At 51.4% G+C, this 27,289-nt stretch overlaps 1 protein-coding gene across 1 annotated transcript; it reads right to left on the bottom strand.

Annotated features, from left to right (window-relative positions):
• Positions 1–513: 513 nt before the first annotated feature.
• On the bottom strand, positions 514–27,289 carry SULT2B1 (sulfotransferase family 2B member 1; the record flags this gene model as incomplete). Its single annotated transcript, XM_080909006.1, has 7 exons — positions 514–707; positions 1,523–1,703; positions 4,631–4,725; positions 5,007–5,133; positions 5,944–6,152; positions 11,003–11,145; positions 27,228–27,289. 7 exons carry the CDS (start codon positions 27,287–27,289, stop codon positions 514–516), a joined length of 1,011 nt encoding a protein of 336 aa, XP_080765132.1.

Raw genomic sequence — 27,289 nt, 5'->3', positions numbered from 1 at the left:
GATGGGCAAAGCTAAAAAAAAAAGTCTGGAAAATACTGGGAACACTGAGACACTGGACTATGTCTGGGGTTTTCTGTGGGGGCTAAGGGAGGGCCTCAGTGCTTCCTTGTGTTTCTGCTCAGATTAAACGCCAACATCACAGATGGGTATCTCCACAGCCTTCCCAAACCCAACCGTCCCCTTTCCCGCCAGCTCCTGCTCCAGAGTCCAGCCCCCAGCCCCCTCCCAAGCTCTCCTTCAGACCCAGGGTTCCCCTCACAGGCTGGGGGACAGTGGACCTGGCACCCCACATTGAGTTCGAGCCCAGTGCTGGGTTCCCCGCCCCTGTGTCTTGTCTTATTGCTGGGACATGGTCACCGAGGAGCCTAGGCTAGACGTGAATTTGCACGCCTCTACCTCCCAGGCAGGGGGTGACTTGTGAGTCGCACTGCTTCTGCAGCACAGGTGCCTTCTGTCTGCCGCACCCCCTGCTTGTCCCCAGAGTGCAGCACAGAGGTGGTTGGAGTCACAAGTTTATTGTGAGGATCCTGGGTTGGGGTCACTGGAGGCTAAGCTGGGGCTGGGCTCGGGCTGGCCATCGAGGCCGCCGTCCTCGGCGGACACGTCCCAGGGGAAGCTCGGCAGCCCCTGCATTCGCTCTCGGTAGACGCGGTCAAAAGCCTCACTCTGCGCCACAGTGAAGTGGTTCTTCCAGTCGCCACTGATCCCTGGAGGGGGCGGAGGCAGAGGCCAGTAAGGAGCTGCTGGAGTACTTCCCACTCCCCCCTCAGATGTCCCCTCAGTCTCCCTCATCATGGCCGAGGACACTTCCTGTGTCAGCTGACCAGGCCCCTCCCCCCATGCTTACTGCCTCTTTCCCTTACAGCTAGGTGACCCCATGCCAGCCCTGCCCTTTGACCTCTGACCTCCCAGATATTTTCTCACCATTCCCCTCCCTCTTGACCCTCTCCGCAAGGTACCCCACAAGCATGGGACCCTGAGCACTGGTCCCTCCTATCGCCGTGACTACTGGGGGGTCCACCTTTCCCCTGTGTGGGAAAGGCTCTTTTGAATAGCGTGTTAGGTTTTAGCGACACACACCGTGTCACCTCTTGTGAGGTCAGGAGGCTCCCCGAAGGGCTCCCAAGTGTTGGAATTTGGACCTCGAAATCACACAGCAGAATGAATCACCCGGGGATCCTGTGTTGTTGGAGCCCCGCTCTGTTTAGACACAGAGCCTGTGTCTATATGGTTTGAGAGCCAAGGGCTGGAGCGATGGCTCAGTGGTTAAGAACACTTGACTGCTCTTCCAGAGGTCCTGAGTTCAAAATCTTAAAGAGGGAGGGTGGGGCACCATGTAATAAAAAGGTTCCTGGGGACTTTAACCTCATGTTGTTAGAGCCCCGCTTTGACCCGGCTCAGGATACTTTGTTCCAGGGAGAGGCCCAGATGTCCTGCTGAGAGTGAAGACAAGTCTGGGTGGCCCTGTACTCTCCACCGAGGCCCAGAGAAGCCATGACGTTGGCTAGAAGCACAGTGGTACCTTTGCGCAGGAACGCCCCCTGGCGGTGGTCTATCAGGCTGGCCGGCAGCAGCGTGTAGTTGGACATGGCATTGGCCCTCATGGCCGCAAAAGCTGAATGGGCCACCACAGAGCTCAGGGCCTCTTCGCCCAGTGGCCGGCCCAGGAACTCACAGATGCGTTGCACGGAGCCTCGCAGGTCCTGGGGTAGGAAGAGGAAGTCAGTCGTCAGTGGAGTGCGGGCCCGGAGTGGCTCCTGAGTCTTTGCCTCTGTTTCCCCACCTCCGGGTGTTGGGCCTCCCTGTTCTCCGGGGTTCCAGAGGGTTCCGCAGGAGGTGGGGGAGCACCGATGGCAGAAATCAGCTCAGCAACTGAAGCAGATGCTGTGGATGGAGCTGCTCCTCCCCAAATGCTCTGGAGCCCAGCCTTCCTTGTCTGCCTCAGCCTGTCTGTCATCGTCCTTGTCCTTCCTTCCTGCCTGTTGTGTCCTGTCTCCAGCATCCCCATCCTGGTCCACCAACCACCCTGTCCCTTGCCAGACGCTCACCTGAGCAGCCCCTTCCCCTGCCTGCCTCTGGCCTTCTTTCCCCTTGGTTCTGCCGACTCTTCCCTGGCTCTAGTGTTCCAGTGATTTCCCAGGACATGGGACAGAGCGTCCCCAGACCTGGCTTTCAAGAATGGTTTGGTGTGAACCCCTTCCTCCCATACCATTGTTCCCACACTTCCCTCCCTCCAGGCCTTGGCACAAGAATTCCTGATTTGCCCTTTGTCACTGACAAACTCAATTGCTGCTCCTCCTGACACTTGACTGGACCTACGCCTTCATTCACATTTGTAACGTAAGAAGCGACACACCCTAGTCGGCAAACCAAGGTCCAGAGATAGCAAGGTACTAGCCCCATAGCCTGGATGATCAGACTCAGACCCCTGACTCCCACAGGTCCCCTCGCCCTCACAGTCATCCGTGGTATCCAACGCCCTGTACAGCTGGTCACGGCGTGGTCCCACAGCCTCCCTTTCCAGGTCGTTCCTGGTTTCATAACCCTTCATTCTCTGAGCCGCAGGTCTGTCCCAGAAACACACATGTGGGCGGTGCCACACACCCCAGGAGTGGCCCAGAAGCTGTGCTAGGCTCCATGGCCCAGTTTTTGGTTTGGAGAATAAAACCTGAGGAAATGTGGGGAGGGAGACATGGGGCTGAAGCCTTTTCTAGAACTTGCCATCAGAAGAAACGTATCAGGATCAAATGTGGGGGCTACAGAGAATTGCTGTATGTTTTAGGCAAACAACCAATCTGCTCTAGAGGGCTAACATTCCAGTTTCCCCTCTGAACACTGCTGATTACTTAACAGGGTAAACTTAAAAAATTACAAATTTCATAGCTCAAAATGGGTGAACTGTTGCCATTTTAATATATTTTAATATATATATATATTTATATACTTTTGAAAAAATTTATTACATTCGGATGTGTGTGTGTGTGTGTGTGTGTGTGTGTGTGTGATGCTCTGTTTATATGTGCATGTGGAGGTCAGAGGATAACCAACCGGCAGGGGTCAGTTTCCTCCTTCCAAACTTGGGGATTGAACTCAGGTTGTCAGGCTTGCCACAGACTTTACCCTTTGAGTCAACATGTCGACTCTTTTAAACTTTAAAGAAAAAAAAAAGATGCCTCTGAGTGTTTTACCTGCTGCTATGTATGTGTGCCACGTGGCCTACAGAGGCCAGAAAAGGTCACCAAATCCCCGGGAATTGGCAGTTGTGAGCCACAGGCGCCGGGAACTTAGTCCAGCTCTCTGCAACCCTCTCCTCGGCTTTTCTTTCATTGTTTGGCTTTTGTTGTTGCTTTTTGTCTTGTCTTTTATGTTTTTGCTTCAGGGTCTTACGATGTAGCTCTGGCTGGCCATGAACATGCCACCCGCCTCTGCCTGCCTCCGGTCCCTTCCCTCCCGTCCTCCGGAAGCAGGCCCTCACTGGGGCTCAGCAGCTGGTGGCGGGCATTGGCTCTCCTTGTAACTAATCTGATGCGCCCTTACTCAGACCCTAGCTAGTCATTCCCACTGAGACAGGGCTGGGTTGGGCTTGGGGTGGGCACCGTGTACAGGATCAGGCAGGCTCCTCATTGCTCTGCCCAGGGCCACCCTCTTCCCTGGTGCTGAGGAGACTCCCTGGGCACAGAGCATCTGAGGGGGTGACTGCTTCATAATTCCAAAGCTACCAAATGCATCTCCAGAAGCCAGACGTGGTGACACAAGCCTGTCACCTCCGTCACTAGAGACTGAAGAAGGGTTGACGGTTCAAGGCCCGCTGGGAGACAGAGAGAGACCCTATCATAACAAGGATGGAGAGCTCTTGCCTAACATCTCCCAGTGAAGACCTGGAGTTAAGGCTCATCTGTAGAGCACTTGGCCTAGTGGGGGTTCAGCCCCCCAAACTACAAAGGGTGAAAGCCACGGAATATGCCTGTAATACCAGCACTTGGATACTTGGGGAGGCTGAGTCAGGAGATGAGCTTAGAGGATAGCCCACCAGACAGTGCTTGCTTGGTATGCAGGGAGGCCTGGGTTTGATTCCAAAACACTGCGTAAACCGGACTCATAACCTGTAATCTCAGGAGTTGGAAACGGGAGAATTGGAAGTTCAAGATCATCTTCAGATACTTGGGCTACACATGAGACTTGGAGTGATGGAAGAGAGGAAGGAGGAGGAGGAGGGGAGGAGGAGAATCAGGCGGAGAGCAGAAGGAGAAAGATGATAATGAGGAAGAAGATGATGAGGAGCAGCAGCAGAAGGAGGAGGAAGAAGAGGAGGAGGAAATTAGGGGAAGAAACAAAGAGGAGGAGGAGGAGGAAGGTGATGAGGAGAAGGAGGAGGCAGTGGCTTCCCAGGGCCTTTGCACTGGCTGCTCTGGCTGCAGACTCTCCTGGCGTCTTGCTTTTCCTGTTGCTGTCTCTGTGGCCATCCCATCTGATCCTGAGTGGATTTGCTCCATCTGCCTGTCATTCCCTTTGCCATCCCCAGATCCCCTTAAGTTATTCCACCCCCCCCCCACATGGACCAGTAGGAAGTTGGCAGGGATCCAGGAGCTTGTGGTGAGAAAGGAGGTCCAAGGGTAGACACCAGACGAACCTGCTGCAGCTCCTCATAGGTGATAAACAGGAAGTTCTCTCTGCTCTGCATCCGGATCCAGCCCTTGATGTGGTCAAACCAGGAGCCAAACTGCACTGCAGGCAATGGAGGGTGTGTGAGGGCCACATGGCTCCCAGGACCAGGCTACTCTGTCCTGTCCGCCTGGAGCCTTTTGGCCAGGGCTAGAGACCCACCCTAGCCCGCTCCCGTCTGTGCAGTCCACCCCACCCCGCCCACCCCAGAGCAGAGACAGACCCTCTTCTGCCTCCTGGTCTCTGCCTCCTGGTCTCTGCCTCCTGGTCTCTGCCTCCACCTTTGCTTCCCTCCATCTCTCCCCATCTGTTTTTTTTCTGACTCCTCCTTTCTTGGTCCTCACCTTCTCCTTTGAGGAAATTCTGGAGGAACTGGTCAGGAGTCCCGGGGTCCTTCAATTGTCCAGCAATCTTAGAGTAATAATAGAGGGAGACCACGACGTCCCGGGGGTTCCGGCACAAGTAGATCACCTGTATACAGACAGAGGAGGGTGGAAAAGGTCTCAGATATGGTAGGAGCCTGCCCTGTCCCCCTCTTCTGACTCTTTCGTGTTTGTTTTTTTAAACATTACTGTATCATCCCTAGGCTGGCCTTGAACTTGCTACTTGACCAAGCATGATCTTCTTGCTTCTAGCTCCTGAGTACTCAGATTGCAAGTGTGCACCAACCTGGCAGCAATGGTAGCGCACACCTCTGATCCCAGCACTCAGAAGGCAGAGGCAGGGGGATCTCTGTGAGTGTGAGGCCAGCCTGGTCTACAAAGCAAGTTCCAGGACAGCCAGGGATAAACAGAGAAAAAAAACCTGTCTTGAAAAAAAAAAAAGGAAAACAAAAAGCACCAAACAAAAGATCCCCAAACCAACCAATCAACCAAACAGACAGACAAACAGCCCAAGTCCCTCTGTCAATTTTTTTGTTTTGCTTTTATTTTTAATTTTTTTTTGACACAGGGTTTCTCTATGCAGTCCTGACTGTCCTGGAACTCGCTCTGTAAACCAGGCTGGCCTCGAACTCATCTGCCTCTGCCTCCCGAGCGCTGGGATCAGAGGTGTGCGATACCAGTGCCCAGAGCTTTGTTTGTTTGCTGTTTGACAGGGTATTGTTCTGTAGCCTAGGATAACCTGGAAATCATGACTACTCTCCTGCCTCAGCTTTTCAAATACCAGAATGACAGGCACACATGACCACACCTAGCCTAGAGTCGGCTCCCTTTTGAAAGGTGAGCTACCAGGGGCCACATGTCAATCTTACAAATCCACCTACAGCCCATCCAACCTCACCTTGGCCTTGGAGCTGAAGAAGGCCTTAGTGAACAGTTCAATAGGGAGGTGGGAGCTCATGAGGCGTGGGCTGGGCCGGTCTGGAAGGCTGAAGGCGCTTATGATGGTCTCGCACCAGGGCGCACGTTGCCAGATGGGCTCCGAACGGATCCACGAGGGGTCCCCATCTTTCAGGATTAAGCAGAGGATCTCAATCATCCAGTTGGTACCTGCCAGGAGAACAGGAAGGTTATCTGGGAATCAAAGGGCATGGTAAACTGTGGTACTAGAATCATAATCCCCACACCGGCCCTGAGACCAGCTGGGAAAGCAGGGACCGTGACAGTTATGGTGGTACGTGAATGTCGGTCCAGCACCCTGGAGGCTAAGGCAGGAGGACCTCTTAGAGTTTCAGGTCTGCCTGGATGACAGTTTGAAACCCTGTCTCAGAAAGCAAAAAACCAGGGGTGTGGCAGTTGAAGAAAAAAGGTTCCCCAATAGGTTCTTAGATTTGAAGGTTTAGCCACCAGGGAGTGGCACTATCTGAAAGGATAGGGAGAAGTCTTCTTGTTGGAAGACGTGTGTCACTGGGGGTTTCTTCCTTCCTTCCTTCCTTCCTTCCTACCTTCCTTCCTTCCTTTCTTTTTAGGTTTATTTATTTTATGTATGTGAGCACACTGCAGCTGTCTTCAGACACACCAGAAGAGGGCATCAGATCCCATTACAGATGGTTGTGAGCCACCATGAGGTTGCTGGGAATTGAACATAGAACCTCTGGAAGAGCAGCCAGTGCTCTTATCTGCTGAGCCGTCTCCCCAGCATCCTTTAAATAAACTCTTTAAAAAGAAAGAAGGTTTAGGGTCATCAAGATGACACAGAGGATAAAGACACTTGGTACCAGTGCTAATGACCTGAATTCCAGGCCCAGGACTCACATAGTGCAAGGAAAGAACCGACTCCTACAGGTTGTCCTCTGACCTGTGCACGCTGTGGCGCGCGCGCGCACACACACACACACACACATTATGGCAGGGGGCTATATTCTGTCCCTTTTCTGGTCTCTGCGGGCAATGTTCACACATAATGCACAGATATACATGCCAGTAAAAACACCCATATACATAAAATAAAAAGAAATATGATGGGGCTGGAGAGTCCTGAGTTCAATTCCCAGCAACTGCACGGTGCCTCACGACCATCTGTGATGGGATCTGATGATGCCCTCCTCTGGTGTGTCTGGAGACAGCTACGGTGAACTCACAAACATAAAAGAATAAATAAATACTTAAAAAAGAAACATAACCACTGCTAACTCCACTTCTGGGAGAACTATGACTCTGCTCCCCAGTGCTGGCTGCTCCTGGGGCCCCTGGGCATGCTCGGAGTGGAAACTGCTGTATCAGCTCTGTGTTACCCATCAATTCTCGCTGCTCAACTTCAGCTCAACGAGCAGGTGGTAACCCCCCATTCAGTCACAGAGCCCCAAATGCAGCCACAGAAACCACCCTTCCACCTTTCGTAATGACAACTTTGAAATTTTGGTTTCTTAAAACACACACACACACACACACACACAGAATATGTTTTTGTTTTAATCCCAGGTGTAGGACATGGAGCTGCCCCACAGCCGCTGGCTAAGCTTTGCCTCCTGCTTTAGCAGGGGTGTGATTTTTGAGAGCTGCAGATACTTTTCTGAGACTCTGTGACATTTGGAACTCTTGGGACTTTTTTTTAGAGGGTTATACATTCTTGGGCCAGGATTGGGTTGTGGTTGTTAGTTCTGTTTTGTTAAGTAGTCATGCGCAAATAAGAAACAAAAAGAAATCAGATTCTCTGATGGCAAAGATGCAGCTTGCCCCAAGGAATTCCACATAGTAGCAGGAAGTCCTGTAACAATAATAACCTCATTCTGACCCGGACTTTATCCAGGGTCTCTCTCCTTTCTTCTCTGTCCTTTTTCTCTCTCCTGTCTAGTGTTACGGGTTGAAAGAGAGGAAGAGGGCTGGAGAGATGGCTTAGTTAAGAGCACTGGTTGCTTTTCCAGAGGTCTTGAGTTCAATTCCCAGCAACCGCATGGTGGCTCACAACCAAATGTAATGAGATCTGATGCCCTCTGCTGGTGTGTCTGAAGACAGCAATAGCGATAGTGTGCTCACATACATGAAATAAATAAGTCAGAGAGTGAGAGAGAGAGAGAGAGAGAGAGAAGAGGAAGGAAAGGGGTAGAGAAGGGTGAAAGAAGAAAACCCATGAAATCCCATAAGGCAGGCTACAGACTTTGAAGGCCTTGGGTTCCTGTGTGTCTCCTACCTGCATGCTTCTGTAAGATGTGCCCACTTCTGGATGTGTGGGGGCCAGAGGGAAACACTGGCTCTTCTATAACTCTCTACTTCCCTTTTAAACAAAGCGTCTCCTAGTGAACATGGACTTTATCATTTCTGCTAAACTGGCCATAAAACCTCCAACATGTTTCTGCCTCTACACCCAGCCCTGGGGTTATAGGCACAAGCTATCCACCACGCCTGGCTCTTTTGTGAGTTCAGGGACTCAAATTCAAGTTGTCAGTGGCAGCAAGAGCATTTCCCTGGTAGGACATTTAATAGCCCTTATTTGGTTATTTTTGTTATTATTGTTGTTTTTGAGACAGGGTCTTGCTATGTAGCTAGCTCTGGCTGGCCTGGAACTCACTATGCAAACCAGGCTGGCCTCAGATGTGTAGAGATCTGCCTGCCTTCGCCTCCTGGGCGCTGGAATTAAAGGCAGTATACCAGACCAGTTATTTATGTGGGGGGGGGTTGTTTGTTTTGTCTCTTGTCTGTCTGTTTATAGTAAGAGGGATTGTGTTGGGAGTTTCAGAAATGCTAGGCAGGGGCTCTACTCCTGAGCCACGGCCCCAGCTCCTCACTGGGATATTCTAGGCAGGGGTCTCTACTGCTGAGCTCCAGCCCCTCACTGTGGGGCTCTAGTATTGCTGAGTCACCTCTTATTTCTTTTGACTTTTTTGTCATGAAACACATTTAAGATCACATTAAGCAGCTGGGCAGTGGTGGCACGCACCTTTAATCCCAACATTCAGCAGGCAGATCTCTATGAGTTCAAGGCCGACCTCGTCTGTAGAGTTCCAGGACAGCCAGGGCTACACACAGAGAAACCCTGTCTCAAGAAAACACCACCACCACCAACACATTCACATTATGTGGTCCAGGCTGGCCTTAGGGGTCCTCCTTCCTCAGACTCTGGCCTAGCAAAGACAGCAGGCCTGTGCCACTTGTGTCTGAACCTCTTGAATCCTCCCTTCAACAAAGGAGCTGGAGTCAGGGGCTCAGCCTCAGTGGGCTTCGGGCTCTCCCTAGCTCTAGCTACCGTTCTCATTCCTCAGCGACCAGCAGGGGGCGCCAGAGGAACGCAATTCTCCTACACTGTTCTTAGCCAAGGCTTGTGTCACCACAGGCGATCTGTGAGCCTTTTAGGGGATACCGGCATGTCTCAGAACCTCCCCAGTGAAGCTGACTGAAGAAAAGAGCAAGGAAGTCCTGCTTTCCAATTCATGGCTGAGGGTGTGTGTGTGGTTCTCCCTGGGGGGCGGGAGGGACAGTTAGTCCTGTGCCAGCTGCCTCTCTGTGCTCTTGGGACCAGTTCCCAGCTGAAACCCTTTACTGGTGATCTCACCATTGTAACTATGCACGTTGAGTTTGCAACATTTAAACACAACCACTTTGTTTTGCAATAGTTGATCCCCCCCCCCCAAAGCTTGTCTTTGTTTTTCCACAGAAACTGTAATCCTTAAACCAATGTCTTCATTTCTCACCTCTGGCAGCCCCTGTTACCTCCCTAGTGACTTTCCCCCCAAGCATGGCTATTTTAAGGACCCCATGCAATTCCTTTTGTGAATGGCTCATTTCTCTTAGCATGATGTCAGTAAGGTTCACACTCGCAACTGAGGGTGACCTGTAACCCCTGATCCTCTTCCTTCCCCCTCTGACATGCTGGGATTACAGATGTGCACTGCTGGAGCCGGGCGGCTCTCCTAGTTAGCCTCAGCTGCCAACACAGCCCAGAAATCCCCAGGGTCTCAGACAGGGGATTGACTCCATTGGTCTGAGGACATGTCTGGGACTTTTTTTTTTATCACTTGTTTATTTAACTGTTTCTTTTTTATTTACTTTTTGTCTCACTATGTAGCCCTGGCTGGCCTGGAATTTGCTATGTAGACCAGGTTGGCCTCAAAGTCACCCGCCTCTACCTACTTAGTGCTTAGATTAAAGACATGCTGCCGCGGGCATATTCTTGACTGCTAATTGCTATAGAAGGTGCTAGCCCACTCTAGGCAGGGGCCCTGGGTTTTATAAACAGTAAGCTGAGCACCTATAGGGAGCCAGGCAGTCACAGCAGGATCCTGTTTGATTTCTGTTTTCGGTCCTGATTGAGTTCAGACTTGACTTCACTTCATGATAGGCTGTGGCCTGGAGTGTAAGCCCCGAGAGGCCTTTCTTCTTTGGGTTGCTTTTGGTCAGGTGATCTATTACAGCACACACACACACACACACACACACACAAAACAAAAAGCAGAATGCTCCCTCGCTTGGCTGTGAAAGACCGAGTGGGCAACGGACAGAGGAGGAACAACATCCTCCCCAAACACGCTACACAGCAGGCGTGGTTTGAGAACTCAGAGAACAAGCAACAGCCAAGGCAGACAAAGCTCTCAGAGAGCCAAATAACCTTCCAGTGGGTAAGCAGAGATTTCATCGTCAAGGCTCTCTGTGCACACACCCGCCGTCCTAGAACCCGAGACACTGAGGCAGCAGGAACAGAGGTTCGAGGCCAGCCTCGGCTACGTAAAAACCCGTCTCAACAAAAACGAACAAATTACTCACCAAGACACATGTGGCTGGTGGCACTCAGTGCTATGAGGGCTTAGGGGACAGGGACAGTCTGGGGACACTGTTGCAGCCGTACGTTAGCCAGACCTTCAGAGTCTCCCTGGAGCAGGGACTCGGTGGGCATTGCAAAGAACAAGTTCCCAGGTTCTGCAAAGCAGGCTCCTCCCTTCTCCCTGAGCCCAGGCTAGCACAGGTACCTGATTTGGGGTAGGTGACGATGAAGATGTCGTCGTCCCGCACATTGCTAGTGTTCTCCGCCAGACTGAGGCTCTCGGGTGAGTACATGCCGACCGGGAAGGGGATGCCTTTGTACCTGAAGTATTCACCTTGCAGCTTCTGGCTGTAAGAGGGGAAGGGCACTTGTAAGGAAGAGCACAGAGGTGGGCAAGGGTTGCACCCCAGTGAGGAGCGCTCCTTCTCTGAGCCCCGTGTGTCGACCTGAGAAGCGGATCCACTTCCACTCCTCCACAACAATCTCATGACGTCATGCTCATTATCCCCACATCATGGGTGTAGAAGGCGGAGCGCAGAGGGCGGGAGAGACTTGCCCAAAGCCACGCAGCTGGTAGGAGGAAGGGGACTTCCTGTCTGCAAAGTGGAGCTAAGTGTTCTTTCTGTTTATTCCACATCCCAACCCTGGGGGGCGACACCACGTCATCGGGCCATTTTTCCGACTGAGGAACCCAAGCCAAAGGTGGCAGGTGCCCCGCCAACGCGGCACGCTGCAGAGCCCATGTGAGAACCCACGGTGACTCACTGAGAAGCTAAAACGATCTAGCTGCTTCTCCCAAAGTCATGACGCATTTACGCAGCCACAGAACTGAGTTTCCAAAGAGAAGACTGAACCCCAGACCTTTCAGAATGGTGCAGGAAGTGTTCCAGCACTGACCACGCCCCCAGCCCCTCACTGGGGGATTCTAGGCAGGGGGCTGGACTACTGAGCCACTCCCACAACCCTCTCTATTCATTGGAGACAGGGTCTCACTAAGCTGTTCTGGCTGGTCTTGAACTTTTGATTCTTGTGTCTCAGCCTCCTGAGTAACCAGGATGACAGGTTTGGGTCACCAGGTTCATTTAGGACACATATTTTATCTAAACGATTTTTTTAGTGATGGAAATTGGGCCTTGGCACTGACACATGAGGACACCACACTGCCACCAAGTTCCAGCCCTTGCTTTCATGTTTTGAGGGGAAAAGACACCACAGCATATTGCTTCGTTTTGAAGAAGAAGCTCCCACTAAAAAGCTCCTTAGGACAGACAGCTGCGACTACTTCACTCCCTTGACTGGTGGGACGAATATCCTCAGACAGGAGTTAGTGTCCTGGCTTCTGTCTCTGGATGCATGTCACTTTATCTTAGGGAGCAAGTCTCCACCACTGAGTAGTAACTGAATACCATCAGGGTCCCACTAAAGCCCTCTGCATGTGGCCTTTGCAGGTCCCTGTCTCTTCATGGAGGGGACAGGAGACCCATGGAGGATGAACAGAACTGTGGTCGTCACCAACTGCTCTTAGAAACACCTTGCTAGGACTGGAGAGATGGCTCAGTGGTTAGGAGCACTGACTGCTCTTCCAGAGGTCCTGAGTTCAAATCCCAGCAACCACATGGTGGCTCACAACCATCTGTAATGGGATCCGATGTCCTCTGAGGACAGCGACAGTATACTCACATAAAATAAATAAATAAATCAAAAAAAAAAAAAAAAAAAGCAACCATCTTGAGTGAGACCAGTGGGTCACGCTGGTCATTCCAAGACTCAGAAGGCTGAGGCAGGAGGAGGACAGAAAGCTAAAGGTCAACTCCAAAAGTACAGGGGGACTCGGTCTCAAAATGTAAAGACACTGAGGGGAGGGGATAACATTTGAAATGCAAATACAGAAAGTATCCAATAAAATATTTTTTAAAAAATATGAAGACACTGGAAGTGGTGGAGCACGCCTTTAGTCCCAGGGTTTGTTCCAGGACAGCTAGGGCTGCACAGAGAAACCTTGTCTTGACCACAGCCCCCCAAAAAGAGGGGCTGGAGTGATGGCTCAGCAGTTAGGAGTACTTACAGTTATTTTAGAGAACCCAAATTCTGATTACAATACTTATATAAGGCTCAAATGCCTTTAATTACAGTTCCAGGAGATCCGATGCTCTCTCCTAGTCTTTGTGAGCACTCTTACAGACACACAGATGCAGACAGACACACAGACATACAGACACACACACACAGATATACACACACAGGCACGCACACAAAGACACACAGACATACACACAGACAGACAAACACACAGACATACAGACACACACACAAACACAAACAGATAGACAAACACACACAGACACACAGACAAACACACAGACATACACAGAAACACACACAAACACAAACAGACAAACATACACAGACACAGACAAACACATACATACAGACACACACACACAGACAAACACACACACACACACACACACACAGACAAACACACACATACAGACACACACACACACAGACAAACACACACAGACATACAGACACACAGACAAACACACACATACAGACACACACAGAGAGAGACAAACACACAGACATACACACACATAAACAGTAAGGTATATCTTAAAAAGAAAGAAGAAACGTTTACAGGATAAAATACCCTAGTGAGGGGCAGGGGGTGTGGCTCAGTGGTAGAGCCCCTGCCTCGAATCCCCCAGGGAGGGATGGGCATGGCTCTATGGTGTGTCACTAGGCCCTGGGTTCCATCCCTAGAACAGCAATAATGATGATGTTGATGATGAGAATTTGGTTCTGAGGTAAAACTCAGACACACAGAGGATAAAGTGTTCAGGGATGTTCACCGTGGGATGCTCTCTGTGCGCAGGGTGTCTGGATATAAACATGGTTACAATGCCTGCTACCTTGTAGCATTTTGTAAAGCGCTCAGGGCTCTGTCTAACTTTGTGCCAACGGTGGTTAAATCACCACAGAGAAGACAGGCGGGAGGCTGGCTATCAATGGTCAGCATACAGCCTGCTTTGAAGCTCACGCCCCACACACCTGAGATATCTAAGAGGCAACCATTTTGTACAGCAGTGGACCAGCACGTCAAGGGCTCCGCTCAGGCCAGCCTGCAGGGCAGTGTGCCCGGTAAGCCGTGACGTTTGATGTTATTGTTTCCCCCAGCCCCACCCCCAGGTTGAACCCCGGGGTAGAATTTGTGATATCACCCGTTACCAGGAAGATTTGGCTGAACAGGCAGGAGCAGTGAGGTCAGCAGTTACCGGGCAGATTAGCTGGTAAATGCCTGACCGTGGCAAAGCCTAACATGTCTTGTCTCCTTGAGCTTTCCTCACCCGTCACAAGCAGACAGCAATAATCATCGTTCCGAGCCTCCAGTCCTACTGAGGATTATAAGAGTTTGTATATCTTAAGTACTGGGCTTTTAAGAGATACTTGGTGGTTAGCCCCGGGTATGATTTAGTCTTTGATCTTACCAGCTCCTTGAGAGAGCTATTTTTTTCTCATTACAGGAGTGGGGAACTGAGTCACCTTCCAGGGAAGGATCTTGTGCCCTGAGGCACCCTGCTATCAATCCTGGATAGGTCAGTAGATGAATACGGACACCTGGCCCCACTGTTCCACCAATTTAAAAGAAAAAAATCTCTGAATGCAACCCAGGTCCTGAGAGGCCAAGTGGCAGGGAATCATGGTTGCTGGCACTCGGAGTCAGGCGTGAGGCTGGGAACAAGGGAGGGAGCAACGGCCAGCTATACGAACGAGTGAACGAAAGAACGAGGGGGTGACTGAATCGACGCACAAACACATTTGAGAATGAATAGAGGAATGTCTGAATGAACGACAGAGTCAAGGAATGTCCCCGAGCCCTTGTATCCCCTCCCTCTCCTATGCCTTCAACCCCGGGTATCACAGGGAACTTCACCAGCCAGGATGTGGAACACTTGAGCCTCCTGTGGGGCCTCCCCCTCCTCCTCATCACCGCCTCAATGAAGGCTCTGGCCTCTACTTGGCCTCTCCCCTCTGTTGTGTCCATTTCTCTAAGGCCTGTCTCCCCTAGGGTCACACAGCCTCTGGGTTTTATGCCTTGTGCTTTCCTGATTTCCCTGTGCCAACAGCCACAGATCCTCTGAAGGCAGCCAGCTCCGTTCTCATGGTGGGGAAGGGAAATGGGGCTGGATGTGGACAGGTTTCCTTGACAGGAGACAGATGGACAGAAGGAAACCCACCATCGCCTATAACCTAGTCTGCTGTGGTCATCGCGCCATAATCCTGCCTCCACCGAGGTCCCCTCCAGTCGGCTCTTCCCACCTGCAGGCAAGAACCCATCCAGGACCGGCAGCTTCTGCTCTCCCCATGTTCAAACCACAGCACCTGTCTAACCGACAGCAGTAGCCATGATACTGCAACAACCCACGGGTACCATCTGCTCTGTCCCCCTGTGCCACCGTCTCTGGCGGCCCCGCACACTGGCCTTGTTTCTCCTCCTGCACCGAGTCAATCCTGCTATAGGCCTTTACACACATCTCCCATTCCTCCAGACTCTTGCCCCCACGAACACACACACACACACATACACGCACAAACACACACACACACACATACACGCACAAACACACACACACACACACACACACGTGTCCCCTTCTGATGTGTTTCTGTTCACACCTAGGGCTGAATGTTGTTTCCTCTCACCCAAAACATGGATGGGGCTCACAGAAGATTTATCTGGAGGTTTCTGTATTTTGGCAAATATTGGTAATCGGGTGCCTTGGAAAAGAGTCTAAACTCCATTTTACAGGCTTCCCACACACCTTCTAAAGCCTCAAAGACATTCCACCCAGTGTTATCAAGTCCCCAGGTTTTGACTGTGATGGGTTCCAGTAGGTCAGGCGTGTCATGACAGCTCAAAGAAAAGTTTGGATTTTGGGGTGCTTGGGGCTTCAGATCTCCGCGAGAGGGCATCGGATCCCCCGTGTGATCCACTATGTGTGTGTGCCGAGAATTGAACCTGGGTCCCCAACAAGCAATGTCCTTACCCACTGAACCATCTCTCCAGACTCAATTATTTTAGGTCTGTCGTTTTTGTTAATGTCTCCAAAATCCTCCCAGCACTACCTGTATCAGGGAGAGAACTTCTACCCGAATGTCAGCGTCCGCTGAAGGGAGGTTTTGCCCGTAGTCTTCCCCAACCTAGTGGGTTCACTCAGCAACGCCGTGAGGCTTCTGGTGACCCCCTGACTTACAAAGGAGACAATGGAGGTTCAGAAAGGCAGGGCAGATATCACCCAGCCATGGAGGGCAAAACAAACGTGAACCCAACAGATCAGACCCAGTCTGATCAGAGATGCCCTGGTCATACTGTATCCTGCCCCGCCACAACGTCAGCCCCATGAGCTGGTCAACGTAAGGATCAATATAGCCATCTTATAGTTAACACACCTCAACGGAGTATCGTAACACAAGCAAGGCCTGTAAACACTGGCTCTTCCTGGCTGATTAACCACGAGGCACAAACCATTCAGTAAATAGCTTGCCCCAGAAGCATTCGGCCTTGGATTTCCTCACCAGCATTCCCATAAAAGCCCTAACTGGGAGGGCTGCTGTGTGTACCTGTAATCCCAGAACTAGGAGGGTGAATCCCTGGGGTTCATTGGCTAACTAACCTACTCTAACCAGCAATATTTCAGTTCAGTGAAAGAACCTGGCAGGATGGCTCAGCAGGCAAAGCCACAGCCTGCCAGGCCTAAGGACCCGAGTCTCATCCCCAGAACCTCCTGTGCAGGGAGAATATTGACTCTTCTTATAAGCTGTCTTCTGACCTGTGAGCACATGCCCCCGCACGCATAGACACACACACACACACACACACACACAGGTGAGTGTGCAAATGGTGGGAGACTTCTCTGACAGCCAAGATTAACCTCTGGCTTTCACATTCACCCATGCATCTGTGCGTCTGAACACACACACACAGGCACACTCATACTCACACACACTCATGCATGCACACACTCATGCACACTCACACACACACACACACACACACACACATAGACACACACACTTCCAGTGAAGCAGCAGTGGACAGCGGAAGATGAAAAGGTGCCTCTGTGCTGTTAAGATGTTGGGGGAGGTACCCATGAGCCTCAGACAGCAGCTCTGGAACTCAGAGAGTGTGAGAGGGCTCTGCACACACCTAGCTCCCGCTTGAGAACATCCATGGGATGTTCTAACCAGGGACTGAACTCATAGAAACAGGAAGCAAATGCTCCCACATTCTCAGGGCACAATGGGGGTGGGGGTGGGGGACAGGTAAGTCTGAGGCCTTTGAAGGGCTTTAGGAGTGTGTCACAGCTCCTCCGACACTGAGTTTACTATCCTGCTGTTGTTTTGGTTCTTGAGACAAGGCTTCACAAAGTAGCCCCTGGTTCAACTCAAATCCCTGGCAATCCTTCTGCTCCTTAGTGCAGGGTTACACGTGTGAACAACACGTGTGAACATTCACACCAGGTCTCTGTGCTGGTGGACACGGAACCCAGGGCCTCATGGACGCTAGGCCACTAAGCCAAATCCTGTGCCTGCGGCTCTGTCTATTAAGAGACTCGTGCAGATAAACACCAAACGTCCATGATTCCAATGAGGCTCGGTGGCCAGTGACTCTTCCTGTTCAGGACATCTGAGCGGGAGCCTCACCACACCACCGCCTCGCTGCGGAGGACTTGTGAACAATGGCAGACAAGAGGTCAGGCTCCTTCACCGGAGCTGGGGGGTGGGGAGCAATCTGCCATTCACCCGCTGATATTTCCTGAGCCCTGGCCAAGAGAACACTGAAAATCCCAATGGCACCTTCTGTCCTTGGGATTGATTCAGACAGCTCCAAACGATGTCATTTATAAACATCAGAAAGTGGTGTGGGTCTGAGACAGGAGGATTTTGCAAGTTTCAGACAAGCCTGAGCTACAGATCCAGACCAGTCCTCATATTAAAGGAAGTGGAAGAGAAGAAGGAAGATGAGAAAGAGAAGGAGGAGACAGAGAGGAGGAGTGAGAGGAAGAGGGAGGAGGGAGAAGAGGAGGGTGAAGGGAAAGGAGGAGGGAGAAGGGAGAGGAAGAGGGAGAAGAGGGAGGAGAAAAGAGGAGGAGGAAAGAGGAGGAGGAGGGTGAGTGGAAGAGGGAGAGGAGGAGGAGGGTGAGTGGAAGAGGGAGAGGAGGAGGAGGGTGAGTGGAAGAGGGAGAGGAGGAGGAGGGTGAGTGGAAGAGGGAGAGGAGGAGGAGGGTGAGTGGAAGTGGGAGAGGAGGAGGAGGGTGAGTGGAAGAGGGAGAGGAGGAGGAGGGTGAGTGGAAGAGGGAGAGGAGGAGGAGGGTGAGTGGAAGAGGGAGAGGAGGAGGGAGCAGAGATAGGGAGCTTTGCAACAGACATTTTCATTTTGGTCACAGGAGGTCAGAGGTCTAGAAAACCCCCAGGAGGGTGAGGAAGCAGCTCTGGGGTCTCAGAAGGACCCATGTGTGGAATCTGATGTCTGGGAAGACTGTGGCCCTAGCTCAGCCAGCCCCCACGTCACGGCTGCCAGGCTGTCCTGCTGATTCACGTTGGGGTTAGCTCAGCAGAGTCCCCCAGCCTGTGCCAGCTTCAGTTACATCATGGCCAATGTTTATGGCAAAGTTCAGCCGCCCAGCCTTTGTCTGCCAGCCGACCTTCCTCACATCCCTGCTCACCTCCCCGCCTTCTGCATCCAGTGAGTGCATCTGAGCCAGCGTCCTCAACTCCACTCAGGATGACTCACTCTTTGCCAAAGCCGGAGCAAATCTACCGAGCAGACACTGGCTAACCCTGGCTGGGAGATTCAGCCCCAGCGTTTCTGTGATGCATGGCGGACTCAGACAGCAACGTCTGTTCTCCTTGTTTACCCTTGGTCCACCACTTGACACTTAGTGTCTCTTTTCTTTGTATGTTTCCTTCTTTCAGTGAACCTTCCCCAATAATAAAGGAGCCAGGAATGTGTGCTACCTTCAAGATGGAGAGGAGGAAGAGTCGGGTGAGGGGCAGTTGTGTTTGTAACAGGAACAACCAACCATGGCCCCACCCCTGAAATGCAGGGATACACAGACAACCTTGAGGAAGAACCCAGTGAAGGACACAAGACCTTGACTGCATCAGGGAACAGCCAGAGCCAAGAAGAGGAAATGAGCCCTCAGCAAAAAGCTTGCAGCCAGCCCGTTACAGAATCGTGTCTCCATCTTGTTTGTTTGTGCCTCTGTTTTCGAGACATGATTTTTCTGTGTAGCTTTGACTGGCCTGGAGCTTGCCCTGTAGACCAGGCTGGTCTCGAACTGAGAGATCTGACTCCCGAATGCTGGGATGAAAGGCGTGTGCCAGCATTCCGGGTGTGTTTCCCCTCACGGCAGTCTCCTCAGATGGCACCCTATACATTTCTGAAATTCATCACAGAAAGGTCTACCGTGGAGAAGCTGGAAACAAACTGAATTCAGTCATCTGCAGCCTGGAATGTGTAGGGGTCAAAGGTCTTGGTGCTTGTACCTCAGGTTAGCATGCATGGAGCTGGTCTGGTGGGACAAGCTTGTCACCACAGCACCCTCATGAGAGGTCGAGGCAGGAGGATCTTGGCTTCAATGCCAGCCTGGGAAACTTAGAGAGACACTGTTGCAAAACAAAAAGGAAAAGGAGGAGCCATGGTTGTGTACCCAGCCTGGTGGCACACACCTTTAATCCCAGCACCTGGCAGGCAGAGGTAGATCCCTGAGAGTTCTAGGCCAGCCTGGTCTACATAGAGAGACCCTGCCTCAAAACATGAAACAAAAGTAAGACAAGAGGTGGGGGCTGATGGTAGAGCACGGACCAGACACTCCAAGGTCCTGGGTTCAATTCCCAGTGTTACCCAAAATAGACAAATCTATTTAGGTTGTAGATCACACACGAGCCTGCAAAGATGTGTTCATGAGTGAGTAACTGCCAAGGTCATTACCTCGTGAGTTTCAGGACAGAAACCTATATGTGCTGTGTGTGTAATGTTGTGTGTGTGTATGCATACATGTGTGTGGAGTACATGTGTGTGTTCATGCATATGTTTTGTGTGTATGTGTACATGTGTGTGTTATATGCTTTGTGTGTGTGCATATGTATGTGTTCATGTGTGTGCATGTATTATGTGTGTTCATGTGTGTGCATGTATTGTGTGTTCATATATGCATATGTATATGTATGTGTATGTATATGATGCACATGTATATGATGTATATGTATGTGTTGTGTGTTCATGTATGCACGTGTGCATGCATGTATGTTGTGTGTATGTGTGTGTATGTTGTGTCTGAGTGATTGCATATGTATGCTATGTGTTTGTGAGTAGTGTGTGTGTTAGTGTGTTAGTGTGTGTGTGTGTGTGTGTGTGTAGTGCACATGTGTGATGTGTGTTCACCTCACTTGCTTAATGCTGGCCCTGGGACTCCTGGCCGGGGTCTCACTCCTCAGCTTCACCGAGAGCAAACTCACAGCTCACGGTCTCTCTCACCAGCTTCTTTACAGCTTGGCAACCGACAGTGTCATAAAGACTCTTACCCGTCTACACTCCCCTCCGGCAGGCAATGGCGGGATTGAAGCCGGGCCTGGTACATGTCATGCCAGGGCTCTACCTCTGAGCCACACCCCAGCCCCCCACTGGGGGGTCCCAGGCAGAGGTTCTACCACCAAGTCATGCAAAGTGTACCCCACTCACGATTTCTCCCAGGGCTGGAGAGATGGCTCAGGGTTAAGAGCACTGGCTGCTCTTCCAGAGGTCCCAGGTCCAATTCCCAGGACCCACGTGGTGGCTCCCAACAATCTATAACTTCAGTTCCATGGGGTCTGATGCCCTCCCTCCATAGGAACCAGGCACACGTGGTACATAGGCATACATACATTCAAAACACCTATACATATGAGATAAAGCTAAACACACCACACACACACACACATACACACACACACCATTTTCATTTTGAAGAATGGTACCCATCAAAGTAAATTTAACAAGCAGAAGCCCTTATGGCAGCCATGATAAGGAGACGGGACATTCCAGGCAACATGTAGCTTCCCTTCCCAACAGTCCTGACGGCCCCTGCCAATCTCATATTGTCCCTCCGGGGTGAATGAGACCCGCCCTGGACTTTCTAGAACATCTTCCTAAGAGCGACAGATCCGGTTGCTTTTATTTAGGGAAAAGTGTAGATTTGTATTTGAAATTCCTAGGGCTGGAGAGATGGCTCAATGGTTAGAGAACTGACTGCTCTTCCAGAGGTCCTGAGTTCAATTCCCAGCAACCACATGGTGGCTCACAACCATCTGTAATGGGATCTGATGCCCTCTTCTGGTGTGACTGAAGACAGCTATAGTGTACTCATATAAATATGATAATAATAATAATAATAATAATAATAATAATAATAATAAGTCTTTTTTAAAAAAGAAAGTCCTAAACTTGTAAAAGAAGTTACCCTTACCTGTAGAAGAGCTCTGCATGGATTCCAGAGGGTGCTCTAATTAATGACACAAAACCAAATAGCCACAAGCCTAGTCACACAGGTCTGCGATCCCAGTTCTCAGGAGACTGAGGCAGGAGGATTGCTTTGAATTTGAGGGCAGCCAGGGCTATAAGACCCACCTCAACGTAAAACAAAGCAAAACAAACATTTAAATGGTGTTTTAAAATTCCAGCAGCTGATTGGCCCCAGGGAATACCTCCTTTAGATTTTTGAGGCGCAACCCTCATACTGGTGTCCTGTTTGAGAGATGGGGACAGAGGCTGGAGATGTAGTGTGACAAGTGACAACTGACAGAGACGGACCTTTGGTTCAATGTTCTCCCAGCTCTGTCCTCTCAGGCAGGTCGGGTCCCCTGGAAGGGCCTGTGAGGCCTCCTACCTGCCTGCTTTCCTTGGGCTCAGTCTGTTCCCTAATGTTCCGCGCTCTACCTCACCAGGTCTCCTAGTGGCCTCTTGCCTGAGGCTCTTTCCACTTCTTTCTGATATGCTCCCCCATGTATCAAACCCCTACTGTGTGCCTTTGCTGCACTGAACATCACACGCAAGCAGTATGCCGTCTACAGACACAGCTACCGGCTACATCGGAACAGGGACAGGGGAGAGAAGCTCCCACTCTTTCCCATCGGTCACTGACTTAGCGTCAGTTTTGACAGCAGGAAGCTTTAGCCGCAGCCTGGGAACGGCCAGGTCCTGCTAACCGACTTGTCAGCCATGACCTCAATGAGATCAAAATGCAAATGGCATCTCTCCCCGTGCAGAGCAGATGGCTCAGCGGTCATTAGACAGAGAAAGCGCACACCACAGATCTCAGGCTCAGTGTGGGAATTTGTAGATTAGGTTTTTTTTTTTTTTTTTTTTTTTTTGTTTTGTTTTTTAAAGACAGGGTCTCTGTAGCCCAGGCTAGCCTCCGCTTGCAGCAATCCTTCTGCCTCCACGTCCTACAGGCTGAGAGGACAGCTGTCAGCTTTCAGACCTTATGTTCAGTCATGGTATCAAAGAGACCTGGGCTCATGCTCTGTCTACATAAGCAAGGTATAGATGGAGGCACCGGGCAGAATTTCACAGTGAGGGACTCTGGGCCTGGCTCAGTGGCAATGCCCCTGCCTCAAATCCCTAAGTGGGGGGCTGGGTGTGGTTCAGTAGCTCTGGGTTTCATCCCACCTAACACAGCAAAGAGAGTTGGAGCTAAGATAAGGAGATGGATGGCCCACCAGCTAAAAGGCCCGCTGTCCAAGAATGAGTATCTAAGTTCGGATCCTTAGCACCCACGTAAGACTCGGGCTCTGTGGTGTGTGTCCGTGTCTCAGAGCTGTGGTGTGTGTCCGTGTCTCAGAGCTGTGGTGTGTGTGAGCTGTGGTGTATGTCTGTATCTCAGAGCTGTGGTGTGTGTGAGCTGTGGTGTGTGTCTGTATCTCAGAGCTGTGGTGTGTGTCCCTGTATCAGAGCTGTGGTGTGTGTCTGTATCTCAGAGCTGTGGTGTGTGTCCATATCTCACAGCTGTGGTAGGGCAGAGAAAGCAGATTCCTGGGACTCTCTGACCAACCAATTTAGTGAACATGGAGAGCTCCGGTTTCTGTAAAAGCAACTCCATCTTAAAGAATAAAATAGTGGCGCTAGAGAGATGACTCAGCAATAAAAAGCACTTGGTGCTCTGGCAAAAGGACACAATTTGGATTCCAGAGCCCACATCAGGCAGATGCTACCTCTCATGACTCAGCTACAAGGGATCTGGTGCCCTCTCCTGGCATCCTAAGTCACCTGCACACACATGGTGCTTGTGCACATGCACACACAGAGACACATGCATGCATGTGTGCGCACACACACACACACACACGCACATACACAGACACATGCATACGAGCACGCGCACACTCATGCGCACGCACACACAGAGGAACACATAAAAACAATATATAAACCAGTCTTTGTAAAAACAACAAATGGCTCCTCCTCCCTCCCCATCCCTCTTCAGAACAGACCCTTGCATATGGGACAGCAGTCTCCTGGATGTCACACACTTAACAGCAGTTGCAGCTTCTCTGGGGCATGGATCCCTGGGACCTAGTAAGAGGTCAGAGCTCAGAGCATCTAGTCTTTAGTGCCTAGGCCCTGGTCCCTTCTTGGGGCTTCTGATTCAGACCTTGTTGCTACCAGAATCCCCTTTATTGGCTCAGCACTGGACTACTCATGTCTGCAGGATCCCACATTGCCTCCTAGCATGAGCCCTTACACTCCCCAGCCTCTGTCCAGTCAGTGGCCCCCGAGAGACCGTGAAGCAGAGGTGTCTGGGCTATGAGCATCTTCCACTTCTTACCAAGGGGCTACTACTTGCCCACCCGACCCCTAGGTAGGAACCGCTGACGTGTTTATTGCTTAAAACCTTCCTAATAGCTCCTCAGCCAAGAACCCAGCTCCATGTGGTCTGTGAGATCTCCCCAGTGTTGAGATGTAAAACTGGAGATTAAAAACCTACTCAGAAGGCCTGACGTTCCAACTATTCCAGAGGTAGGGGTGACCGGATTTCGTGTACAAGGCCGGCCTGAATAACTGAACCATACTATGTCCCAAACTAGGAAGTAAAATGACAGTGGCGTGGCTATGGGGATAAGGTCCTTGCTGTGTCTCCTGATGGCCTGAGTTCCATCTCTGGGACCCACAGGACAGGAGAGAAGCAACCCTGGAAAGTCATCCACTGACCTTCAATTGGGTGTGACATTCACAGGCCCTTACAAGAGCACAAATAAACAGACATGGTACAAATTGGCTCAGCGGTAGAGCCCCTGCCTAGAATCCCCCAATGAGAGGCTGGGGGCGTGGCTCAGTGGTGGAGCCCTGTCTAGAATCCCCCAATGAGAGGCTGGGGGCGTGGCTCAGTGGTGGAGCCCCCGCCTAGAATCCCCCAGTGAGGGGCTGGGGGTGCGGCTCAGAGCTAGGGTACTTGTGCAGCTGTGTGAGGCCCAATGTTCAATCTCCAGCACCAGAAGAAAACAAAGTAGCCAACAGAGGTTATTGTGCAGAGGCTTTCTCTGAACTGAGGCACACAAGCCAGTGGCTACTCTGGTCCTCTCAGACCTCCATGAACATGTATGAAACTCCCCAGTGGAGCGTTCATTGAGCCTCCTGGCCAGAGAGGCCTACATTTCTTCCAGGTCTGGCTCCTTTCCTCCTTCTTCATACCCAAATCCAGGGCAGGAGACAGATTGCTTTCTCTGCCTGAGATCTTGACTTCACGCTAATTACATCTGGACAACCTTAGGCAATCTTCCTTACTCCCCCCCCCCAAAAGCCCCCGCTCCCTTCTGTTTAGTTCTATGGTTCTTTGAAACTGGCAGTCTGTGTAGCCCTGTCTGACCTGAATCTCCCTATGCAGACCAGGCTGGCCTTGAACTCACAGAGATCTGCCTGCCTCTGCCTCTTGGGTGCTGGGATTAAAGGTACCCACTACTACCAACCCCAGGACCCAGACCAGCCACTTAGCTTTAGTTTCTTAAAGATAAAGTCCTTGTGTATCCTAGTCTGGCCTTGAGCTCACCCTGTAGCCAAGGATGACCATGTTCCCCACCCCTCGGGGACGGCTGGCTGCTGTGTGCAGGCCTCACTGCCCAGCACCGAGTCATGGCCCCAGGCTATTCCGCCCTTCAGAGTCCTCCAGATCCACGGGAGGCTGTGAGAGATACATTCCCATAAAGCACACTGCTGCATAACCAACCCCATTATCTAGAACATTCCAAGGGCTAAATCTTGCTGACAGTCCTTTAGCCCAAATTAAATCCTGGACAGTTTGCATCACATGACCCATAATCTAGAACAGATAATGGCTCACCTGTTCTTGTTTGGAAGGCTTGGAAATGGAATCGTTTGTTGCCTCTGGGGTGTGGTAGGATGGGGTGCTGTCCTTTGCCCTGTGGGATTCTGTGATGCCCTCTGTCCACCACACCTTGCCCCTCCTGCAGCCCTGACTCAGCCCAAGATCAAAGGTTTCCTAATCTCTTTTCATTCATTCCTGGCCGTTGTTCTGATGAGTTTCCTATGCACGTCCCTGTCCGTGACAGGCTGTGGTGGAGCCCGGGACAGGGACAGGCTAGATCTAAAGATGGACCATAGAAATCTGGGCTCTACGGACCGCCATTCCCAGTCCCGTCCAGAAACCCTAAACAGCTGAGGTCTGAAATTCACATGTCTTTAGCCCCAAGAAGCATTTGGCCAATAAAAAAGAGGGCAAAGGTTGCTATGGGAGAGGAAGGGCAAAGAGTACAGGCCCAGAGGTGGGCAGTGGGTATGGGGAGAGGAAGACGTGGGAGGAAGTCTCGCTGTAGGGGAACAAGAGACACGAGGGGCTCAGATTCCTCAAATGCTCCAAAAGAGGGCTGAGGCTGAGCCAATGAGGGGGGATCTGCTTCCACCTACAACCAGACCCGTCCTGTGCCGATTTCTAGTAACTTACTTAGGCTCAGGAAGCTCCTTCTGAACAAAACCCTTCTAAACCTTAAAACAGCTTTGCCCTGGGTGGTGGGGAGCCATAGAAGATGCTTTCCCAGGGGACATTGGTGCCGGGGTTTAGAAATGAACCTTTCTGAAGTCTCTACAGAGTCCAAAAACTGGCTGCGTGAAGGTACCGTGGCAGGGAAGAGTGGGGTGTGACCAGGGAACCCAAAGTCGTGGGGTGAATGGAATGTCGATGGAGGGGGGGGCGGAGCCTGGAGGGGCCTGGATCCAAGGGAGTCACAGCATGGTTATCAGGATGGGTGAGGCAACTCTGGGACCTCTGAGGTCAGGAGGCTGGGGAGTGGCTCTCAAGGGGGGACGATGGGTCATGAGAAGGTCTGCCATAGGGAAGGCCGGTGTGGGGACCGACTAGTCGTGGGGACACTAGGGCAAGTGGCAAGCAGGGCTGTTGGGACCACAGGAGGAAGAACTTAAGCCTACATCCGGGGTGGCAGTACTGAGATGCAGAGAAAGCAAGTGACTGTCACTTGCAGAGGGCATTCCAGGGACCCGGTGGCACAACTAGGCAGAAGCTCAGAGAAGGGTGTCGGGTCGGGTAAGGGTTGCAGAGAGGCTCAGAGATGCTGGGAAGCCTGACTAGGTCACACAGCAATTGGGATTCAACTACTTGTCCCCGGAATCTGAGTTCCTCTTCACCTCTCCACACCCTAGTTCTTGGCTGAGGCAGGGGAAGGAAGGACTTGGAACAGTACAGTATTGGCATGAAGCAACTGGGGTGCGGACAGGGCTTAGCTATCCCCCTCTTTACAGCTCATGGTACCAGAGGGTCATGGGAGGACAGGGTGAAAGTGTAGGATATCAGGGCTGATGAGGTCAGCAGCTGAGGTAGAGAGAGCTACATACCCTTTCTGGGTTTCTGCTTGCTCAGCTGAGAAGTAAAGCCAAGGAGTGGGATATAGAAGGACCCCAAAGATGCCAGGAGACAGAGCTCTGTGATCAGGACACTTTCCCGCCCAGCCTCAGTTTCTCCATCTGATAAGTGGGTACTCTGAGTGTCTGTCTCATTTCCAGAAACAGAGGAGCTATGCACGTTGGTTGCATGAGGAGAGAGGCCAGCTTTAATCTCTCTCGTGGCCGCCAAGAGCCACTTTGCCGGCTTTGAGCATCCCATGCTCCCGACGTCTCCCAGGTGGAGTTGGCATGCAAGAGCTTCAGCTGATTCAGCAACCTTAGCCTTTTGCAGCTTCTCTGGACCAGGATCCCGGTTCCACTTACCCAGTTTTGGTGAGCAAAGGCCCTGCCCCCCTTCCCAAGACAGAAGAACCAGAGTATCAGAGAGGTATCCTCCGGCACCGAATCCAGTGAGGGTTCCTCCAAGGCCAGGGCCTGTCCCCACCCTCCCCAGGTCCTGGCAAGCAGGCCACCTCACCTAATTTCGGAGAGTCTGTTCTCAAACGAGCCCCATAGGGCCGGGGGCTGTGGCCCGTCCAT

The sequence above is a fragment of the Micromys minutus genome (assembly GCF_963924665.1).
Source record: "Micromys minutus genome assembly, chromosome: 32".
Lineage (NCBI taxonomy): Eukaryota > Metazoa > Chordata > Mammalia > Rodentia > Muridae > Micromys > Micromys minutus.
This window is presented reverse-complemented; position numbering and strand designations above follow the sequence as displayed.